A 22558-nucleotide genomic window follows, 5' to 3' on the forward strand; every position below is an offset into this window, starting at 1 on the left:
CACTGAGTTGTGTCTGACTCTTTTGAGACCCTATGGAACTATAGCCTGCCAGGCTCCACTGTCCATGAAATTCCCCAGGCAAGAATACTGGAATGGGTTTTCATTTCCTTCTCCAGGATATCTTCCTAACCCAGGGATTGAACTTGTGTCTCCTGCAATGCAGGCGGATTCTTTACCACTCCATCACCTGGGCAGCTGGTTCATTTTTCACTCTAGGTGTTCCTCTGACTCTTTCCCAGGGCTCCTATGAGGTTGTATAGCTAGTTTCTTTAATTTTCCTTATGCTTCCATGGGAAAATCCAACAGTTCATAGCTCACTCTTTAGCTAACTTTAATTTCCATTTTAATTATTGAATTTTAATTGGCTTCACAACATTCCGTTGTAGCAATGCTTGATGATTTCCCTCACTCTTCCAGATATAATATAATTTAACTTGTTTACAGGTCTTCCTTTTGTGAATAATGTTGAGCAAGATAACAGATTATATAAAATATCATTTACGTCATGGCAATTTTAAAAGTTCTCTAACTAGCCGACTCATTAGAAAAGACCAGGATGTTGGGAAATATTGAAGGCAGGAGGAGAACAGGATGACAAAGGAAGAGATGGTTGAATGGCATCAGTGACTCAATGGACATGAGTTTGAGCAAGCTCCGGGAGATGGTGAAGGACAGGGAAGCCTGACGTGCTACAGTCCATGGGGTCGGAGAGTCAGACGTGACTAAGCAACTGAACAACAAAACTAGCTAAAAGACTTGAACAGAGAGTCTGTTAACATACCGCACACAGTAAAAACCATTAATAACTAACCTCTAATAAGACCTTTGCCAGAATGTCTGATTTTCATATCATTTTCAGGATTTCACCACCATCTATAAGCAAAATAATTTTGCTGGTAGGCTATATAAAAAGGCAAATTTATATTCATTTGATGTTTTCATTCTTTATTAAGTGTTAGCGTTTTGAGAAATCCTTATTAGTCATTACATTAAATTCTGTGATTGTGTGTATAAGTATGTGTGTGTATGCACTGTAATATAGATAATTGTTTCAATTGATGTTTGCTCAAGTTGGGCTTCATAATTAGAAAATTTAAAAAATTGGTACATGTGGTTTCTAGTCTAACATATGGTCAATAATTATTCAGCAAATCCCATGAAATAATTTACAATAATGTAAGTGGATCCAGAATTTAAAATTTGCTTATTAAAAAAATAAAGTAAAATTTTCCAAGAAATTAATGGTTTATATCATTGTGCACTGTGAATATTATTCTGATAAAAAAGCAAACAAGTTAAAACCCTTTGTTTATTTCTTACTCCATGGGTATTGGTTTAATCATGCTCCTCCTACAATGTATCTACTAACATTGGATGGTGCAGTTGGGGCGTTACCTTCATATTATTTATAACCTGTGAAGGCAGAAGGAAAAAAAAAAAAAAAACAGAGTCTGCTTACTCAGAAGAGCAACAGGCAATGGATCCCAAATACCAGAGGGTGAAGCTTAATGATGGCCACTTCATTCCTATCCTGGGATTTGGAACCTATGCCCCTGAGGAGGTAAGAGTAGTGGTTGTGGGTTGACATAAATTCTAGTGGATGTGACATGAGTAGAAGGGACTTCAGTTGTCAAGCACTGAGTTCCTGTGTGACTCTGGGAGAATCATGTGGTTCTACTAACCAGGCTAGAACCATGCCCTGTGAAAGGGGAGAGAATATCCAGTCTCCACTCTGCATCAGGGTCTGAGGCTGTGCTCACCTGCAGATTACTCTGGATTCCCCTCCAGTTTCCATCTCTCTCCCAGCTTGGCACAAGAGGTGAGACTCAGCTGTCAAGAACACTGACTGTCAGCCACTTTGCTTTGAGGGTGATTGTAATGGCTAGGTTTCTCTATATTTCATTAATTCCAGAACCATTTCCTCCTTCCAAAAAGACATGACCCAGAGAAGTATTAGAGATAAAAATTCCTAAAGATGAGATGACTTAAAACTAATGGGAGAGAATTGCTTTTCTACTGTGGAATACCTACTAGGTCACAGGGAAGAAACACTTCAATTGTGTTTTGGCCTGTACTTCTGTTTATGTGTGGAAACTTCTTCTAATGGAAAGTTCAGTGCCATTTGAGGAGACAAGTTATAGTCTTATAGGGAAAGCTTTCAATTCTTGGCTTTTGTAATATATTTTTATCTAACTATGGTCTTCAGTGCTTGAGTGTAAGAGGGACAAAGAGGATAATTTACTAGACTGGAATCCAGAAAATTTGCTACCCCTCTTGTCTTTAGAGTACATATTGAATAGTTGTATGGCAAGATTCTGGTCCTTAAACTTTGAATATCACTTCTTTTATGTATGAAACAGAAGGAAATATTCATAAAAAATTTCAAGACAGAAGACAGGACTTTGTGGTACAAACTGGGATGAGGAGAGGGAAGAGTTCAGCTATTACTGAAGCTCACTAATTCATTCCTCAGCACATCCCTGAATGCCCCTGCATTTAAGGAAAGCCAGAACTAGACCCAACAGATGAAAGTTAGACAAGCACCTCCTTGAAAAAGAAAAGATTACAAGTCACATAAAAAGAAGCAAAATATTATTCAGGCTTATAAAAGAAATTATCCATAATTTGCAACAACATGGATGAACTTAGATAACATTAAGCTGAGTAAAATAAGTCAGACGTAAAGAACAAACACTGCATGATCTGTCTATGAGTAGGATCTATAAAAAATAGTTGAACTCATAGAAGCAGAGAGTAGAATCACAGTGACCAGAAGCTGGGGATGAAGTTGGGGAAAATGGAAAGATGCTGCTCAAATGGTAAAGGCCTTCAGTTGTAAGATAAATAAGTCTGGAGACCTGATGCACAGCACAGTGGCTACTGTTAATAATAATGGGTTATATTCTTGAGATTTGCCAGGAGAGTAGACCTTAAATGTCTCACAAACACCTATAAAAGTTAACTATGTGAGGTGATGGAACTGTTAACCAGCTTGGTTGTTACTGATATCCCTTGATAGCATTACACAGGGAAAGAAAGCAAAAGTGGTAGTCCATCAGTTGTGTCCAGCTCTTTGCAAACCCAAGGTCTGTAACCTGGTAACCTCCTCTCTCCATGGGATTTTCCAGACATGAATACTGGAGTGGGTTGCTATTCCCTTCTCTAAGGGATGTTCCTGACCCAGAGATCGAACCCACATCTCCTGCATTGCAGGCAGATTCTTTACCATCTGAGCCACCAGGATAGGCAATTAAAAAACCACTTAGTACACTTTGAATAGGTATAGTTTTTATTTTGTGTATTCTGCATGACTACATTGGTAGATAGAGCACTCTTACAAGATTTCACCTTGTTTCTTGGTGCTTTATATCATGAACCTTTACCCTTGTTGACTTTGCTTAGAATATCTCACTGTATAAATCATATCCATGGCTCAGATGGTAAAGAATTGCTTGCAACTCAGGAGACACAGGTTTGATACCTGTGTCAGGAAGATCCCCTGGAGAAGGGGATCTTCCTTTCTTGCCTGGAGAATTCCATGGACAGAGGAGCCTAGCGGACTACAGTCCATGAAGTCACAAAGAGTCAGACATAACTGAACAACTAACACATTCACTTTTTTCACTTTTATGAGTTCCTCCAGCACATCACTGAACCTGGAGGTGGCCTTTAGGGTCCTCTGATGCCTTTAATCAATCACTGATCACCTGGGATTGAAGACTTCCTGGGTATTCATTTAATAACTTTGCAGGAAATTTCAGGTAAACTATCATGTGTTCAACACCACACATGCAGAACTAACCAAAGGCACAAAGAAACATTAAAGCTTTTGTTTGTTTATTTTTCTTGGGAAAAATCAAAGCTTGTGCATCATCAGTTTCATTATTGTGTGAATATTCAACTACCACATTTGTTGCTTATGTAGGTTCCTAAGAGTGAAGCTCTGGAGATCACCCAATTGGCTATAGAGGTTGGGTTCCGCCATATTGACTGCGCTCATTTGTACCAAAATGAAAGGCAAGTTGGACAAGCCATTCGGAGCAAGATTGCAGATGGCACTGTGAAGAGAGAAGACATATTCTACACTTCAAAGGTTCTGTGTGTGTTGTGTGTGCACATGTGTGCAAGTCATTGTGTGCAGGTGATAATTATGTAGTCAGATCAGTAGCTGTTTGGTGAACACTGCTTATTGGTACAACTTTTTTCACACATACTTGTGTATTAAATCTGGTGTCCAAAAAGAAAGTGAGAGTGATGATGGCTTTCTCATCATTGGTTCAAATTTTAATTTTAAATTAAAGTCACTTTGTTTTTCTGGGCCTAGACCAGAGTAGTGTGATTTAATATGGGCTAATGAATCAGACAGAAATAATTAGATTATAACTTTCCTTATCATCTAGGGAACTTTCTAAATTTTCTTCAAATTCTAAATCTCAGTTCTTCCATCTAAGAGGTGGAAATAGGAGGAGCTATTTTTTATTACATAAGATCTAACCAAATGTCTTGAATTATGTTCTGTATGTAATAATATGTTCAAAACACTTCCTACAGTTACATAAACAAAAAGATTCTAATTACTCCTAAGAGGATTTATTCTTTGATAGAATTAGATTGACTTTGTGAACTAATTTTAAACTTTATTAAACATAATTCAGATGATGGGTATATTAGTTATTTGATAATGCTTTTTATTTCTTGGATCATTTTCTTCCATTGTGAATGATGTACTAATGATAAATTCAATCAAATAACAAAGTTTACATGGGTTGGTTAGATAAAAAATGGAACTGAAAAAGAAACAGGGTGGTTTTCCTCTGTGATCATCCATTTCTAATCAGGAAAAATCTCTGATTTTTAGATGAAAGCATAAAAACAAAATTACCCACAATGTTAATTTCATGCAGCTTCCTTTCTTTAATCTCTGCAGCTTTGGTCCACTTGCCTTCAACCAGAGTTGGTCCGACCAGCCTTGGAAAAGTCACTGAAAAATCTTCAACTGGACTATGTCGATCTCTACATTATTCATTTTCCACTGGCTCTGAAGGTTGGCAATTTATATGATTCAGATCAGATCAGATCAGGTCACTCAGTCGTGTCCGACTCTTTGCGATCCTCATGAATCGCAGCACGCCAGGCCTCCCTGTCCATCACCAACTCCCAGAGTTCACTGAGACTCACGTCCATGGAGTCAGTGATGCCATCCAGCCATCTCATCCTCTGTCATCCCCTTCTCCTCCTGCCCCCAATCCCTCCCAGCATCAGAGTCTTTTCCAATGAGTCAACTCGATCACAACTATTTTATTTCTTATGTCAGAATGTCTATCATCCTGCATGGATGATTGACTTCAGATTTTTCATAGTAGGATATGCTCTTCACTAGAGTAGAATTCCCAAACATTTATGATTATCTTTTTACTGAGTTTTTTTTTATTTTTAATTTCTTTGTCATTCCTCCCAGAGAAAAAAGCTCAACAATCTCATGTTCTCTGCTAAAAAACTTGAGGGAATAGAAATAGGTGAGTTCTGCACAGTACTGAGTATGACTCCTGAGTCCCTTGGGGATTTTAAGAACACAGAGTTTGGTATAGCCTTGGTGAGCATGACATTGCCTTACACTTGAACAAGATGAGTTTATCTCATCTTTCACCCCTTCAAGTTGAGCAGATTTGATGGTGCTCTCTCTAGGTGAGTCTAAATCTTTACTGGGACTTAGGAGACCTTGTCTACACTGTTGCCTGTCTTCATGATGAGGTCTGTGGACTGCACTTAGCCATTAAGAACTGTATTACTTAGAACTATTTTTAAAAATTATTTATTTATTTTAATTGAAGGTTTATTACTTTATAATATTGTGATGCTTTTGCCATAGCCATAGGTATACATGTGTCCCTCCCATTCTGAACCCCCCTCCCACCTCTCTCCCCAACCTATCCTTCTAGATTGTCTCAGAGTTCTAGGTTGATTTTAAGTTGCACAAATCAACCCAAGCCGAGCCATCCTATCCTATGCAGAAGAGTTTATTGGTTTATGTAGATGGCAAGGCCCAGCTATGGAAGATATCAGGATTTGCAGTACTCTTCAGAAGTGTCTCCTTTTCCCCCATACCACCTAACTTTCCATTATTCTTGGTTGGCTTTATTTTTATATCAACATTTTCCATCAATGGTAAATTAACCTTGATTAGTTCAAGGCTCATGGTCATGAACATTTGAGAGCATATCTGGACCTTTCACATCCCATATCAACCTAAGGAGAGTCTTGGTTCATGTGTCTGCCCTAGGGCTATCAGATGCTCAGAGAGAAAAGAAACTCTATCACATCTAAGTCAAGATTGTAATCTTTATTCTGGAAATAAAGCCATGTAACATTGCCATTCTTTACATCAGTCACAATGAGTCCCCTTTAGGACCTAGGAAAGTTCTATTTATTAAAACATATGGTAAGTGTAAGAGATCTTGAATGTTGTAAACCTATCTTATGGAGGTTAGTGTCCTGGTCATAGATGTGCCTGGCAGGCTGACTATATGGAGAAATTATTTTGTGACATTTCTAAAATGACTGCTTCTATTCCAGCCAGGAGAGGAACTTTTTCCAAAAGATGAAAATGGAAAAATTATATATGACTCAGTGGATTTCTGTCGCACGTGGGAGGTGAGTCCAGGGAGGAGAGAACCAGGGGAGGAGTCAGGAGAGGGGGAACCTCCTTCATTTCTTCCACCTGTGAGAATGGGCTCTGGACCATCAGAGTCAGCAGTTCATGAATCTAAGGACTGGGATGCTGGGGTTGTGGGGAGGAAACCATTGCTGAAATGCTCACAGAAAAGGACAGAATCTGGGACGGTGAAGCCAGGCATCTGTTTCTTTCCATGTGATAGGTCTTCTCCAGGGTTTTCTAAGGAGGAGATGGTTAATTCTTCTTCTTGTGTCATGACCTTCTTCTCCTTTTTTCTTTCTTAAAATCAATGTCAATTCTTGACATGAGACACTTTTTACAGATTTTTTTCCATCATTTATTCTTGTTCTATCACTCATTTCAAATGACTGCTCACCACCCCTCCTTCCCAGGCCCTGGAGAAGTGTAAGGATGCAGGGCTGACCAAGTCCATCGGGGTGTCCAACTTCAACCACAAGCAGCTGGAGAAGATCCTGAACAAGCCGGGGCTCAAGTACAAGCCCGTCTGCAACCAGGTGAGCAGCTCGGCTCCTCTCCCTCCTGCTCTTCAGAACCTCCTTCTTGGACTTCAGCCTGATGTCTGTCTGTCCTCCTCTCCTGTTCATCCGACCTTTGTGGACAGAGGATTCTAGAGATCAGAGCCCCTGTCTGGATGGTGTAAATAGAACCCAAAAAGGTATCTCTGTCTGATAAAGTCTGGGTGGAAAATCTGCTAAATTGTGATGAGGACAGGGCGAAGGTAATGGAGGTGAAGGGAGTTAGGCTAGTCCCCCAGAACATAGAGGAAGGAGGTGTTTCCCTGAGCTGAAAGGATCTCCAGAAATCAGATGATAAAAGTGCTTCAGAGGGAACTGTGTACCAGAAGACCATTAAAACATGGAATAGGAAGTAAATAGAGATAAATCAGCTGAGACAAGTGTTAAGAGTTTGTGTGGGGTTTGGCTACCCAAATCCTTAGTCTTGGTGTCTCTGTGCTTATAGGGCTTTCAACAGGAAGCATAGTACAAAAAATTTTACTGGAGGTTATGAAAATCATTCAGGTTATAGAGTGAAATCAGCATTTTACAGTGATACTAACAGTAGATGAAATAGTCAGGAATTAGAGCACACCCTGTGATTTACTCAGTCTTGATCTTTTTCTCCCATTGATGTCTATCATAAAATTAACTGTTTAAATACATTTTTATTTGTTTGATTCTGTACTCTTATATTTTTGTTATATTTTTACTTTATCGCTGTAAGAAAAGTTAAAATGCTTTATTTAAAAACATTTTAAGTATATAACACTGCACAATACAATGTACTTTAAGTTCATTGTATTGTATTGTATAATACAATAACTTTAAGCATAGGGACGATGCTGTACAGTAAGACTCTAGAATTTATTCACCTTGCATAATTGAGACCTTGTACCTATGCATAGGAAATACTGATTTCTCCCTACTCCCCCTGACCCCATGGTAACCATCACATTACTCTTAAATTCTGTGAGTTTGACCAATTTAGATATTAACATCTGTCTTTCTGCAACTGTTGTATTTCATATAACGTAATGTCCACAAGCTCCCCTGGTAGTGCAGTGTAAAGAATCTGCCTACCAATGCAGGAGACTCTGGTTCAATCCCTGGGTTGGTAAGATGCCCTGGAGAAGGAAATGGCAACCCACTCCAGTATTCTTGCCTGGGAAGTCCATGGGGCCACTAAAAAATCAAACATGATTTAATGACTAAACAACAACAATAACGTCTATAAGGTACAACCTGAAGTCAAGGAGTAAGAGTCTTCTACAGAAAAATGTAGCTTGTAAAATTCAGGATAAATATATGTATGTATATATATCAGTGCAGTTGCTCAGTCATGTCCGACTCTTTGTGACCCCACGAATCACAGCACACCAGCCTCCCTGTCCATAACTAACTCCCGGAATTCACTCAGACTCATGTCCATCAAGTTGGTGATGCCATCCAGCCATCTCATCCTCTATTGTCCCCTTCTTCTCCTGCCCCCAATCCCTCCCAGCATCGGTATTTTCCAATAAGTCAACTCTTCGCGTGAGGTGGCCAAAGTACTGGAGTTTAAGCTTTAGCATCAGTCCTTCCAATGAACACCCAGACTGATTTCCCTTAGGATGGACTGGTTGGATCTCCTAGCTGTCCAAGGGACTCTCAAGAGTCTTCTCCAACACTACAGTTCAAAAGCATCAATTCTTCAGCACTCAGCTTTGTTCACAGTCCAACTCTCACATCCATACAGGACCACTGGAAAAACCATAGCCTTGACTAGACGAACCTTTGTTGGCAAAGTAATGTCTCTACTTTTTAACATGCTGCCTAGATTGATCATAACTTTCCTTCCAAGGAGTAAGTGTGTTTTAATTTCATGGCTGCAATCACCATCTGCAGTGATTTCGAAGCCCCAAAAAATAAAGTCTGACACAGTTTCCACTGTTTCCCCATCTATTTCCCACGAAGTGATGGGACCAGATGCCAGGATCATCGTTTTCTGAATGTTGAGCTTTAAGCCAACTTTTTCACTCTCCTCTTTCACCTTCATTAAGAGGCTTTTTAGTTCCTCTTCACTTTCTGTCATAAGGGTGGTGTCATCTGAATGTCTGAGGTTATTGATATTTCTCCTGGCAATCTTGATTCCAGCTTGTGCTTCTTCCAGCCCAGAGTTCCTCATGATGTACTCTGTGTATAAGTTAAATAAGCAGGGTGACAATATACAGCCTTGACGTACTCCTTTTCCTATTTGGAACCAGTCTGTTGTTCCATGTCCAGTTCTAACTGTTGCTTCCTGACCTCCATACAGGTTTCTCAAGAGGCAGGTCTGGTGGTCTGATATTCCCAACTCTTTCAGAATCTTCCATAGTTTATTGTGATCCACATAGTCAAAGGCTTTGGCATAGTCAATAAAGCAGAAATAGATGTTTTTCTGGAACTCTCTTGCTTTTTCCATGGTCCATCAGATGTTGGCAATTTGATCTCTGGTTCCTCTGCCTTTTCTAAAACCAGCTTGAACATCAGGAAGTTCACGGTTCATGTACTGCTAAAGCCTGGCTTGGAGAATTTTGAGCATTACTTTACTAGCGTGTGAGATGAGTGCAATTGTGCGGTAGTTTGAGCATTCTTTGGCATTGCCTTTCTTTGCAATTGGAATGAAAACTGACCTTTTCCAGTCCTGTGGCCACTGCTGAGTTTTCCAGATTTGCTGGCATATTGAGTGCAGCACTTTCACAGCATCATCTTTCAGGATTTGAAAGAGCTCAACTGGAATTCCATCACCTCTACTAGCTTTGTTTGTAGTGATGCTTTCTAAGGCCCACTTGACTTCACATTCCAGGATGTCTGGCTCTAGGTGAGTGATCACACCATCATGATCATCTGGGTCAGAAGCTCTTTTTTGTACAGTTCTTCTGTGTATTCTTGCCACCTCTTCTTAATATCTTCTGCTTCTGTTAGGTCCATACCATTTCTGTTCTTTATCGAGCCCAACTTTGCATGAAATGTCCCCTTGATATCTCTAATTTTCTTGAAGAGATCTCTAGTCTTTCCCATTCTGTTGTTTTCCTCTATTTCTTTGCACTGATCACTGAGGAAGGCTTTCTTATCTCTCCTTGCTATTCTTTGGAACTCTGCATTCAGATGCTTATATCTTTCCTTTTCTACATTGCTTTTTGCTTTTCTTCTTTTCACAGCTATTTGTAAGGCCTCCTCAGACAACCATTTTGCTTTTTTGCATTTCTTTTCCATGGGGATGGTCTTGATCCCTGTCTCCTATACAATGTCACGAACCTCTCTCCATAGTTCATCAGGCACTCTGTCTGTCATATCTAGGCCCTTAAATCTATTTCTCACCTCCACTGTATAATCATAAGGGATTTGATTTAGGTCATACCTGAATGATCTTGTCTAATTCAGTGAAACTAAGCCATGCTGTGTGGGACCACCCAGGATGGGTGGGTCATGGTGGAGATGTCTGACAGAATGTGGTCCACTGGAGAAGGGAATGGCAAACCACTTCAGTATTCTTGCCTATAGAACAGTATGAAAAGGCAAAATGATAGGATACTGAAAGAGGAACTCCCCGGGTTAGTAGGTACCCAATATGCTACTGGACATCAGTGGAGAAATAACTGCAGAAAGAATGAAGGGATGGAGCCAAAGCAAAAACAATACCCAGTGGTGGATGTGACTGGTAATAGAAGCAAGGTCCCTGGAGAAAGGATAGGCTACCCATTCCAATATTCTTGGGCTTCCCTGGTGGCTCAGATGATAAAGAATCTGCCTGCAATGCGGAAGACCTGGGTTTGATCCCTGAGTTGGGAAGATCCCCTGGAGGAGGGCATGGCAACCCACTCCAGTATTCTTGTCTGGAGAATCCCCATGGACAGAGGAGCCTGGCAAGTCACAGTCCATGGGGTCACAAGGGGTTGGACATGACTGCACAACTAAGCACAGCACAACATATATGTATAATCGATATTCTAAATTAAAAAGGCTTCAAAACTATTGTGATTTTAGCATTAATTTTGCCTCCAAGTTTTCATTGTGGAAATTTTCAGATATTAGAAAAGTTAAGGGTACCATCAAGTACGCTCATATTTTCCCTTTTGTATGCAAAATGTTTCACATTTTGCCACATTGGCAGATGTGTGTGTGTGTGTGTGTGTATTTACATGTGTAACATTAGGTTGAACTGATCTCATTGTGGCTCACATGTCACTTTGAGTCATGTATCTCAAGCTTTTTTAACCTGTCATGGTCACTCAATTATATTTTCTAACTATGATATCCAAACAGTTTTTTGACAAATATAATAGATTTATCAGACTATCATCTTGTATTGTTAATTTGTTTCTCAATTCCTGTAAATTAACAGATAGTCCTGAACCCCTTACTCATGCTCATAAATTTATACATTTTGGGAATATGTCCTTTACATGCTGTGCCCCTCACATGGCACCCAGCAGGAAGCACATGATAACCAGCTATCCCACTGTGATGATGGTTATTTTGTTCTCCTATTAAAGCTACTGGTAGCTAGATTTTAAATTTGGAAATGTGTATTTCCCATGTTGAAATTGCCTAGTCATCTACTGGATAATAATTGTCCTCAGAGGAATTTCAATTTCCCCCAAGTTTTCATATAATTGTTGAGAATCCATCAATGATGTTCACCTGAATTAATTATTTCGTTGGGACAGTTTTCAATATTTTCAATGTAAGCACTTTTTAATCTTCTTACCTGACATTTTATTGTAAAAATAAAATTCCCTCATTAAGTCAGGATAAAATACACCTATTCCTATAAGACAGAAGGCAATGGCACCCCACTCCAGTTCTCTTTTGTCTGGAAAATCCCATGGACAGCAGAGCCTGGTGGGCTGCTGTCTATGGGGTCCCATAGAGTCGGACACAACTGAAGCAACTTAGCAGCAACAGCAGCAGCAGCAGCAGCATTTCTATGAGACAAATCAAACACTTTCCTTCTTCCCTTTAATTGTCAGTTTCTGAGAAAGGAGTTTTCATAATAATCATCCGTGGAGGGAAACGTTTTTGCTCTTTCTCTCTCAGGGATTTTTGTTGACCCTGTGTGCTATATTTGCTCTCACTCATGATTCCCTTTGGTGTTAAAATGTACTCAGATGTTACCAATGGGAACCCATCAATCTGGTTCTTTTGTCCTGCAGACATTTATTCACGTATCTTGGAGCAAATTCTTGCTTTTTGCAAGAATTGATGTCCAAGACTCAAACAGTTGTTTTCTTGTCCCAGATCTGGAGTTAGGTATGTCACCTGGTAATGTATTTAGAAACTGAGTTCTGCTCCCTGGGGTTGCTTGTTCTCGGGAATGTTATTACTTTTTCTGTTTTTGGGAATAGAGATATAATATGTATTTCTTTTAAAAATTACTTTATATTGATATTTTCAGTTCCAATTTAGTGTTCCATAGTTTATTTTTTCTTTAGATGTTTTAAACTTTTTGCCTTTCTCTGTCATATTGGTATCACCTTCCTATATAACCTGACACTCTTTTATGTTGGCATTCTACAGGTGGAATGTCACCCTTATCTCAATCAGAACAAACTGTTGGAGTTCTGCAAGTCACATGATATTGTTCTTGTTGCCTATGGTGCTCTGGGATCCCAACGATTGAAAAATTGGTAATGAACGCTAAGGAAGACAACAGAGTTTACCTAAAATTCAATTTTTCATGGAATATGTTTTTTTATGTTGTACTCAGTGCTCTCAACTGGCAGAGGGTAGAGAGGGAAAATGGAAGAGCCTTCTCTTTTGTCTTCTCATCACCTGCCCAATTATTTTTTACATTATATGTGTCTTGTAGATTAATCAATAACAAGTGACTGAATTAAAATCTATATATAATCCCCCAGTTGAAATCTAAGACATAAGCTTAAGTCATGATTTACTTGCTTAGTAACTAATGAACACGTTGCTAGTAAAAGACTCTGAGCTTCCCTTGCTATGCTAAGTCACTTCAGTCGTGTCCGACTCTGTGTGACCCCATAGACGGCAGCCACCAGGCTCCCCCATCCCTGGGATTCTCCAGGCAAGAACACTGGAGTGGGTTGCCATTTCCTTCTCCAATGCATGAAAGTGAAAAGTGAAACCGAAGTTGCTCAGTCGTGTCCAACTCTTAGCGACCCCACGGATTGCAGCCTACCAGGGTCCTCCATCCATGGGATTTTCCAGGCAAAAGTGCTGGAGTGGGGTGCCATTGCCTTCTCCTTACCTTATGCCAAAAGTCAGGATAATAAACCTCCCAGGTCAATGATGATCAAAAAAAATGATAATTTGAACCATTTTTGTAAACATCTGTATAAGTAGTGCACACTGTAAATAGTGATGAAAAGAATAGTTACTATGAGACTACTCAATTTTTATCAATACTGAGAAAGTTAAACAAAAAGTATCCGTCTTTTCCTTCTCCTTTTATGCTCTTGTACTTACTTTGGGGCTATGATTGGAGAGGAAAAACAACCCCTGAAATGTACAAGAACAAAACCACAGCTGTGGAAACATTGATCTCAACTCAGCATACACCCAGGTGACCAGGAGAGCTTTGTAAACACAGATTGGGAGGTGACAGAGTCAAGTTTCTGATTCAGTTTGTCTTCAGCTAAGCCATGGGATTTGTATTTCTAACAAGACTCCAGGTGAAACCAATGCTGCTGGTCCCTGGACCACACTTTGAGAAGCACTGGTCTAGAGTGGACCTACTTGGTCTGTTTGAGAATCCTCTTAGAAACTGAGTACTCACTCTCAGCTCCTCAGGATTTCTTGATTTCCTTCCAGGGTGAACCCGAACTACCCTATTCTTTTGGAGGACCCGGTTCTTTGTGCCATTGCCAAAAAGCACAAGCAGACCCCAGCTCTGGTTGCCCTTCGCTACCAGATACAACGTGGGGTTGTGGTTCTAGCCAAGAGTTACAACAGGAAGCGGATCAAAGAGAACATGCAGGTGATGAGTGGGGCTGTAGGCAGAGGGCTTCTAAGGAATATCCTTCACAAGGGTCATTTTTGTCCAGCTCTCAGATTATTTTTGAGTCAAAATGAGTTACCTGTTCTTTCCTGTGCATGAATGCCATGTGTGTATTGCCAGTGGTTTTCTCCTCCTGATGTGGCAACAGGAGAGGTGACATGGCTGGAGAGGGTTAAGGTTGGACAGAAAATAGAGATTTTAGATCCAGCATTACGTCTGCAACTTATTCTGTCACCTTGTGCAAATGACATCTTATTTTCTTTGTTTTCAATTGACAAAGTTGCATTATGTGATTTTCTTAAATTGTTTAGGCTGCTCTAACAAAATACCACAGATTGAGTGGCTTAGGAAAAAAATTGAACTTTATTCCTCACAGTTCTAAAGCTGAAAGACTGGAGTCAGGGTGCCCGGGTGATCAGGTGAGGGCTCTCCTCCAGGTCACAGGCTTCTCCTTGTACCTTAACATGGTGGAGGGGGCAACAGAGCTCTCTCAAGTCTCTTATATGAATATGATACTGTTCAAATCTCATTCATAAAAGCTCCACTATCATGATATAATCACCCCTCAAAAGCTCCATTTCTAGCACCATCACAGGGCGGGTAAGGTTAACAACATATGAGTTTGGGGACACGCGAGTGAAAGCAGTCATCCTGAACCAATTCATCATATTTTATTTTACATTTCTCTGAATATTAATGTAGTTTCATTTTCATGCATTTCAGTTTCTGCCTTTGTGAAGTTCCTATTTATGACTTTGTACATTTTTATTAGATTATATGTCTTTTTATTTTTATATTATACCATTAGCCATAGCTGTACAGGAAATCTCCCCCATTTAGGGGTTTAAGGCAGAGATCGTTTATGTGTCTCTTGATTCTGTGGTTTCACAATCAACCTGCACTCAGCTAAGCTGTTGTCTTCTTGGCTGAACTCTGTTGGGTATTTGTAGTTCAATGGCACCCCACTTCAGTACTCTTGCCTGGAAAAATCTCATGGATGGAGCAGCCTGGTAGGCTGTAGTCCATGAGGTCGCTAAGAGTCGGACACGACCGAGCAACTTCACTTTCACCTTTCACTTTCATGCATTGGAGAAGGAAATGGCAACCCACTCCAGTGTTCTTGCCTGGGGAATCCCAGGGACGGGGAAGCCTGGTGGGCTGCTGTCTATGGGGTTGCACAGAGTCAGACATGACTGAAGCGACTTAGCAGCAGCAGCAGCTGTTCAGTGCAGAGCTGCTTGGCAGTTCTGCTTTAGCAGGTGGATGAGCCTATTGTTAGAGAAGACTGCATGCTTCTCTGTATATATTGTCATATATATTTGGCTAGACTGTTGTCAACCTACTTGGTCTTTATCTCATCACAGCACAATTAACCCCAGTCAGTGAGTGGGAAAAAAATCCTCTTCCTGTCTGGGCTCAGATCTGACTCACCAATTCTGGGAAATATCACTGTCCAGTGGAAGTTACAGGTCAAACTAATTCAAGGGTAAGGGAAATGTTCCCTAATAAACTGGTTTTTTGTTTCCACCCAAATCTCAATCTGTAATACACTTAAACTGATTTTTGAATATGACATGAAAAGGTATATACATATAGTTAAACAGAAATCTATGTGTCAGTATTTTCCCACAGATTTTCACTGTCAACTCTGTCATGTATCAAATGTCCATAAGTACATTTCTGGCCTCTCTCTGTTACTTTATTATAGTGGAAAATAATCTTGTTTTAAATAGCGTTCTTTTTTTCCCTTTAAGTATGTCATCACTGCTCTTGACTAGCTGTTCTTTTATATAAAATTTAGTATCAATCTACCAACTTCCACAAAATAATAACTGTTTAAGACTTTGGTGCACATTGCATTTCTCACTTTGGAGAAAACTGATTTGTATATGAAATTGACATTTCCATTTTGTGACTATGATATGCATTTTTTAATTATTTAAGTATTCTTTAATATTTTAAATGCATCTCATAACTTTGTCACAGAGACATGTACATAATCAATGTTTTAGATTTATTCATAGGTAATGAATAAGTTTGCTATCAGATTCTTGATTAGGTTTTCACAGGGGGATCCTCTTTTCCATACTTGCTTAAGCTCTATGCTGTGTCATATTTTAGGGGATGTTGAGAAGGAAGAAAACAGTCTAGTGTTCGGTCAAGTGCATGTTTTTTGTCCAGGTTGTCCAACAGTGCCTTTGTTTGCAAAAAAAGTTGATTTTTGTTTGCTTTTCTTCTGTCAAAAGAAATTCACGTAGAAAGATAGGGGATTGATGCCTTGCAACCTGTGTGTGTGTGTCTGTCTGAGAATTGGAGCAGAAAAGTAGAGGTTGTAGAAAGGAGAAGTGAGAACTCTGCAGAGGGTCCCAAGTTGTTCACCTGGAAGCTGAAGACAGACACGGCTTCCCTGTCCCCTCTTCTTGTCACCATCCAGCTGGAAGGTCCTGCAGTCCCCAGGGGGAGGCCAGCTCCTTAGGGGAGAAGTCAATGTGATTCTTCCTTTATTCCAGGTTCTTGACTTTGAATTGACTCCGGAAGACATGAAAGCAATTGATGGCCTCAACAGTAACATACGATATTATGATTTAGTCTTGTAAGTGACTTGTGTATATTTCACACATACACTGTTTTCTGTAGCAGGCAGGTCAGTAGGGGAACTAAGCTTTTTAAAAACTTAATTCTCAGAAAACAATCCTGGTTTCCAGAATATCTGTCAACCTTGGGCTTCATGCAGACCTCAGACCAAAGGTCCTCCAGGGCTCCATCTCTAACCAACAGAAATGTGAATGGGGCACAGGACAGCCCATAAATAAAATCCCCAGATTTGACATGGTGGTGAATTCACTACTTTGTGCCCCTAATCCCTGTGACTGATATATCTCCTCTCAGGGCCCAGGAATCCAGTAGACACAGAGGGGACAGTGCCTGCAGCCTGCTATTCTTTTAGGGACCTGTGAAGATATTTTATCTTTAAACTTTTTATAAAATTGGGAGGAAATGATTAATAATGACTAATAATAAATCCAGCTTGGACTACATTTGTGTTTATCCTAACACAATTGTAAAATATATTGTTGATATTTTTTATGGAGGAAAGTCTCATGAAAGGCAAAATGCATCAGTACTGAGAGGTCACATGGCCTGGCCTCCACTCCCTTCCCTAAGTGTCTGGTGAATTTTCTCCCTAATGGGCCTTTCTTTACCAAGACACCATCCATTTCTTCCAAATAGATCTCTTCATTGGCCTTTTACCCCTATTAATAATCCCATGTCCTCATCCTTATAATCTCACAAAACTGAATTACAAGCTGATCATAAGCTTGACTGACCCTCCAGTGAGTGATGGCCGTGTCCTTAGCAGGACACACCCAGGTAAGATCGTCTGGGTCTCTCTGGTTTCTTGAGTCAAGACTCACTCCACTGTTGCCTTTGTTCATCAGGGATCATCCCCTAGGGAACTCCTAACTCCTTGACTTTGACTTAGTCACTAACATGAAATTCCAGCTGCCTAATTACTGCAGGAGGATGTCAGGATTGAAGAGAAAGAAGGCTAATCAAACAGAGAGATATTAGAAGAGAGTTTAGAGAGAAGGTAATACAAATTATTAGTAAAAGGAAGATTTAGTTTTAAATGAAAGATGTCAAAACTTTGTCTCCTGTTTGTAAAGCTATATCATGATTCTGAAAAAGGATATTACAAATGGAAACAAAAAGATGGAAATTTACTTTTCTGTACTCAAAAACTTTTCAGTATATTTCTCTGTTCACCTTCATCAGGCTGTCAGTGCCTGGACTTCCTCATGTTTGTGGGTTTAAGTCAACAGCATAACTCTTGGCATATGGAGTCACTCAGAATGTACTCTTTAATGAAATAAATTGAAAGGAATGAATTTAGGAAGAAAAGTAAAAACATAGGGAAAAAAGGAAAGCAGCAGTAATACTAATTATTAATTAGCTACTGTTTTAATCCTTTGTAAATTAAGAAAATAGTCATCTCACTTTATCGGTATTGTTGCTTGTGCGTCCATGACATCTCAAGAGATCAGAAGGTTCTTAATGGAATGCCTTCTATTTTGAGGGGTGCTCAGTACTTACTTGTTGAATGGATGTGTTAAAAAGATCTGCACAATTGTTACTGAGATCATCATCACCACCACCCAGGACCAAATGTTCCACCTAGGGCTGAAATGACCTTCATGTTTTAGCTGTAGTTCTCAGACCTTCTTATAAACTGTAATTCCAAACAAGGGAAATATCACTGTGATGTTTATATTGCTTGTGACTGTGGGAATCAGACACGCAGGCACTGTTCACACATGGACTGGGTGCCTGGGGTAGAAAGTGGGATGTGGTTGTAGACTGAGATGTTTAGGCTGTCCTGGCTACATCTACAGAGAAGCGCTCTCCTTGGCCATGTGATACAGAATTAATAAATTAGCATCCCTCCTTCTCTTTCAGCCTTGCTGATCACCCTGACTATCCATTTTCTGAAGAATACTGATTGTGAGCGATCCATCATGGTTCTATCAGAATTTACTGATTTTGGGGGTGTGGAGAGAGTTGTTATGATTGGTGGAGCTAATTAAAAACTGTGTCTCTAGTTTAACGCTTCTTGCTTTTTGTGTATGTGAAATAATAAAGACTTCAAAGCGAGGATACTTGGGAAGGGATTAAAAAGCAGAGTTGGAGACTTCCCTGGTGGTCCAGTGGTTAAGAATCCATGCTTCCACTGCAGGGGGCATAGGTTTGATCCCTGGTTGGGTAACTAGATTCCCCAAGCTGAGCTGTGCAACAAAAAAAAAGAAAAAAATACCACTATATAAAGTAAGTCTTGCTGCAAAAAATTTGAAGAGTAGCAGAAGAGTAGTGGCTCTTCTACATCTAAGGCCATCAAGAAAGAACTCACAGAGTCTAGCTGGCATGTGGTAGAAGAAATCTAGTTAAGACCCACACCCCTAGCAGGTGACACAGAAGAGGATAAGTACCAACAGGCTCAGAGATTGTCCTTAAAGATCGAGGGGTTTAAGACCCATGTTAGGAACCCCAGGTCTGAGGACTGGCCCTGGGAAGACGAGCCCCCTCGACTTATTTGAAACCTTATGGAGCTTTACCTGAGGGTTCAAGGAGCCAAGACTCTACTTTGCAAGAGTGTGTGCACATGTGACTGCTCTCAAGTCCATGGGGCAGCTGACTGGCACCGCTTGATGCTCTGACCAGCCTGCAGGACCACCTCGGTCCAGGCCATCCCCCCTGCACAGGCTCCTCCTACAGCCGCTCTTGCTTGGCACTGCTGCCTACTGAGGGGGAGATGGCCATCAGCCATCACAGGCACCAGGGAAAGTGGGGGCCAACTCAGAAGTGTGTCTCCAGCCCCAGTCTTGTCCCCAACAGGTCACCAATCACCATTGAGCCCAGAAGAAGCCTCAGCTCACCACTGTCTCATCCTGCTTCCAGTCCTATCTCCCATGGAAATAGCAGCTACCAGCTCACGTTGGGGAGACGTGGCCTCCGATCCTGTTCACTCACCAAAGTCACTGGCCACCAGCAGGCCACGCAGAGATACCCTGTGTGGCGAGTCCCACATAAAGGACATCCCTTTAGACTTTGGACTAAGTGAGTAAGTGTTAGTCACTCAGTTGTGCCCAACTCTTTGAGACCCCATGGACTGCAGCCCACCAGGCTCCTCTGTCCATGAGATTTTCCAGTCAATGATACTGGAATGAGTTGCCATTTCCTTCTCCAGGGAATATTCCCAACCCAGGGATCAAACCTGGGTCTCCTGCACTGAAGGCAGATTCTTTACCAACTGAACTACAAGGGAAACAGACTCTGGACTAGATGACTGCTTAACCTCATAGAGACAAACAGAAAAGACCAAACAGATTAGAAGAAACACACACACACATCCCAAGTGAAGGACCAAGATAAAACCTCATTATAAAAAAAAACAAACTAACCTATTGAGAGATAAATACTTTACCTGAAAAAAACTCAAAACAATAGTAATAAAGGTGCCCACTGAATATGTGTAATACAGAACTTCAAGGAGGACTTCAAAGAACTAGAAAATATTAAAAAGACTTGATCAGAGCTGAAGAACATGGTAACAAATGCAATATACACCAGGAGGAATCAGCAACCGGTTAGGTGATACAGGAGAATGCATTAGTAACCTGGAAGACAGAAATAGTGGAAATCAGTCAATAAGAACAGCAATAAAGAATAAAAATTTTTTCATGAGAATAACTTAAGGGAGCTCTAGGATAACATCAAGTGCACTAGCATTTGCATTATAGAGGTCTTAGAGAAAAAAAGACAGATGCAGCAAACGTATTTGATGAAATTATGGTAGAAAGATCTCCAAACCTGAGAAGGGTAAAAGATATCCAGGTGCAGGAAGAACAGAGGGTCCCAAGCAAGATGAAACCAAAGAGGCCCACACCAACACATCATAATTAAAATGACAAAAGTTAAAAGTAGAAAATTCTAAAGGCAGAATTCTGTAGTTGTAATATCCATTCCAGATGCTCTTCACCTTAAGCTCAGAGTTAAGTGGAACAGACATCAGTCTCCAGGCAGCCCCTACATAGGTTGGAACATTGCACATAAGGATTTCTGCGATCACTCTGGTTTGAGGGAGGCAGCAGAGAGCTGAACTGCCGCCCTTTACAGATCAAGACTCCACTGTACAAGTCAGAGGAGAGATGAGTGTGAATAAAAACACAAGGAAATCATAGAATAGAGACGCAGACTTAGAGAATGCACTTGTGGACACCACGGGGGAAGGAGATGGCAGGATGAATTGAGAGTAGCATTGACATATGTACACTACCACGTGTAAAGTAGCTGGTGGGAAGCTGCTGCTTAGCACAGGGAGCTCAGCTCGGTGCTCTATGATGACCTAGAGGGTGGGATAAGGGTGTGGGAGGAAAGCTCAAGTGGGAAGGGATATATGTATATTTACAACTGATTCACACAACATTGTAAAGCAATTATCCTCCAATTAAAAGAACTAAAGATTTTTTTAAAGAAACATGCAAGGAAATATCCTTCAATTTCTCTTAATTACATGTTCACTTTGTTTCTGAAGATCTTTGCTTGATTCTTTCCTTAAGTTCCTAAGAGATTTTTCACTTAGTTTTTGTTTCTTTTCTTACCTTTCCATGGGAGAATTCAGCACTTTCCAGCTCACCATTTTGCTGACATCTCTGTACGTGTTAAATTTTAATTATCTTCAGATTCCACTGTATCACTCACTGTGCCATAATTTCCCTAACTCCTCCCAATTTATTATAATTTAACTTTTCCTTGACAGGTTTTTCTTTTATGGATAATGTTGAGAAAGATAATAAATTAAATAAAATATTTATCATTTTGGGGGAGTTACATTGTGATAGTTCTTTAAAAGTTATATACTGGGTGAAAGATATAACCACCCCCCACCCCCACCCTTGGTCTGTTTGCACACTGCAAAAACTAATAATTAACCCCCACTAAGATCCTTGCCAGAGTGTCTTTTTTTGTTGTTGTTACCTTTTTCAGGATTGCATTCTTGTCAGGACTGAATGCTCTTATTATTAAGCAATGAAGAAGAAACAAGATTTTTTTATCATGAAAAAAAAGGTAAAAAAAAGCAAATTTTCTTTCAATTTGAAGTTTTACTTTCTTATTAAGGGTTAACATTTCAAAAAATGTTCATTAATCATTCTTTTGAATTGTTATAAAAACAGAAACTGATTTACAGACTTAGAGAACTATCTTATGATTACCAGGTGGAAAGTGTGGTGAGGGGGAAGGGGTAGTCAGGGATTTGGGGATTGACATGTACACTCTGCTATATTTTAAAAGGATAACAAACAAGATCCTCCTGCATAGCACAGGCAACTCTGTTCAATGTTATGTGGCAGCCTGGATGGGAAGGGAGTTTGCAGGAGAATGGACACATGCCTATGTATGGCTGAGTCCCTCCACTGTTCACCTGAAGTTATCACATTGTTAATTGGCTATGCTCCATTATAAAATAAAAATTTAACTAAATAAAAGTTGTGTGTGTGTGTGTGTAGTATAGTGTGAGATAACTGTTTCAAATAATGTTTGGTCAAGAAGAGGCTTCATCACTGGAAAAATAAGAAAGTAACTGGTATGCTGAGCTTTCTAGTCTAACACATGGTTAATAATTGCTGGACATTGTCTTGTAATAATTTGCAGTAATGTAAATGTATCTAGAATTTATATATCTACTCGTTAAACATGAGTTTAAATTTTGCAAGAAATTAATGATCTTTATTATTACATAATAATTTACTCTAGTAGAAGTACACGCTACCTGGCTTCAATTCTGTTCTGACTCAGTGGGCACTGCCTTAACATTGCTTCTCC

At 40.0% G+C, this 22558-nt stretch overlaps 2 protein-coding genes across 2 annotated transcripts in view; both read left to right on the forward strand.

Annotated features, from left to right (window-relative positions):
- LOC133259260 (dihydrodiol dehydrogenase 3-like) overlaps positions 1–22558 on the forward strand; it is a 168399-nt gene that overhangs the window by 114948 nt on the left and 30893 nt on the right. The gene's annotated exons all lie outside the window — the stretch shown is intronic.
- Positions 1426–18771, forward strand: LOC133259259 (dihydrodiol dehydrogenase 3-like). Its single transcript, XM_061436507.1, has 9 exons — positions 1426–1561; positions 3926–4093; positions 4928–5044; positions 6574–6651; positions 7066–7188; positions 12730–12839; positions 13993–14158; positions 16690–16772; positions 18638–18771. The coding sequence occupies exons 1-9, from the start codon at positions 1478–1480 to the stop codon at positions 18678–18680; spliced, it is 972 nt and encodes a 323-aa protein (XP_061292491.1). The 5' UTR covers positions 1426–1477; the 3' UTR covers positions 18681–18771.

The sequence above is a fragment of the Bos javanicus genome, chromosome 13 (genome assembly GCF_032452875.1).
Source record: "Bos javanicus breed banteng chromosome 13, ARS-OSU_banteng_1.0, whole genome shotgun sequence".
NCBI lineage: Eukaryota > Metazoa > Chordata > Mammalia > Artiodactyla > Bovidae > Bos > Bos javanicus.

Coding starts and splice junctions, on each gene's coding strand:
- LOC133259259 (XM_061436507.1), top strand. CDS start 1,478: ATGGATCCCAAATACCAGAGGGTGAAGCTTAATGATGGCCACTTCATT. Junction 1,562..3,925: donor GAACCTATGCCCCTGAGGAG/GTAAGAGTAGTG, acceptor TTGCTTATGTAG/GTTCCTAAGAGTGAAGCTCT. Junction 16,773..18,637: donor CGATATTATGATTTAGTCTT/GTAAGTGACTTG, acceptor CTTCTCTTTCAG/CCTTGCTGATCACCCTGACT.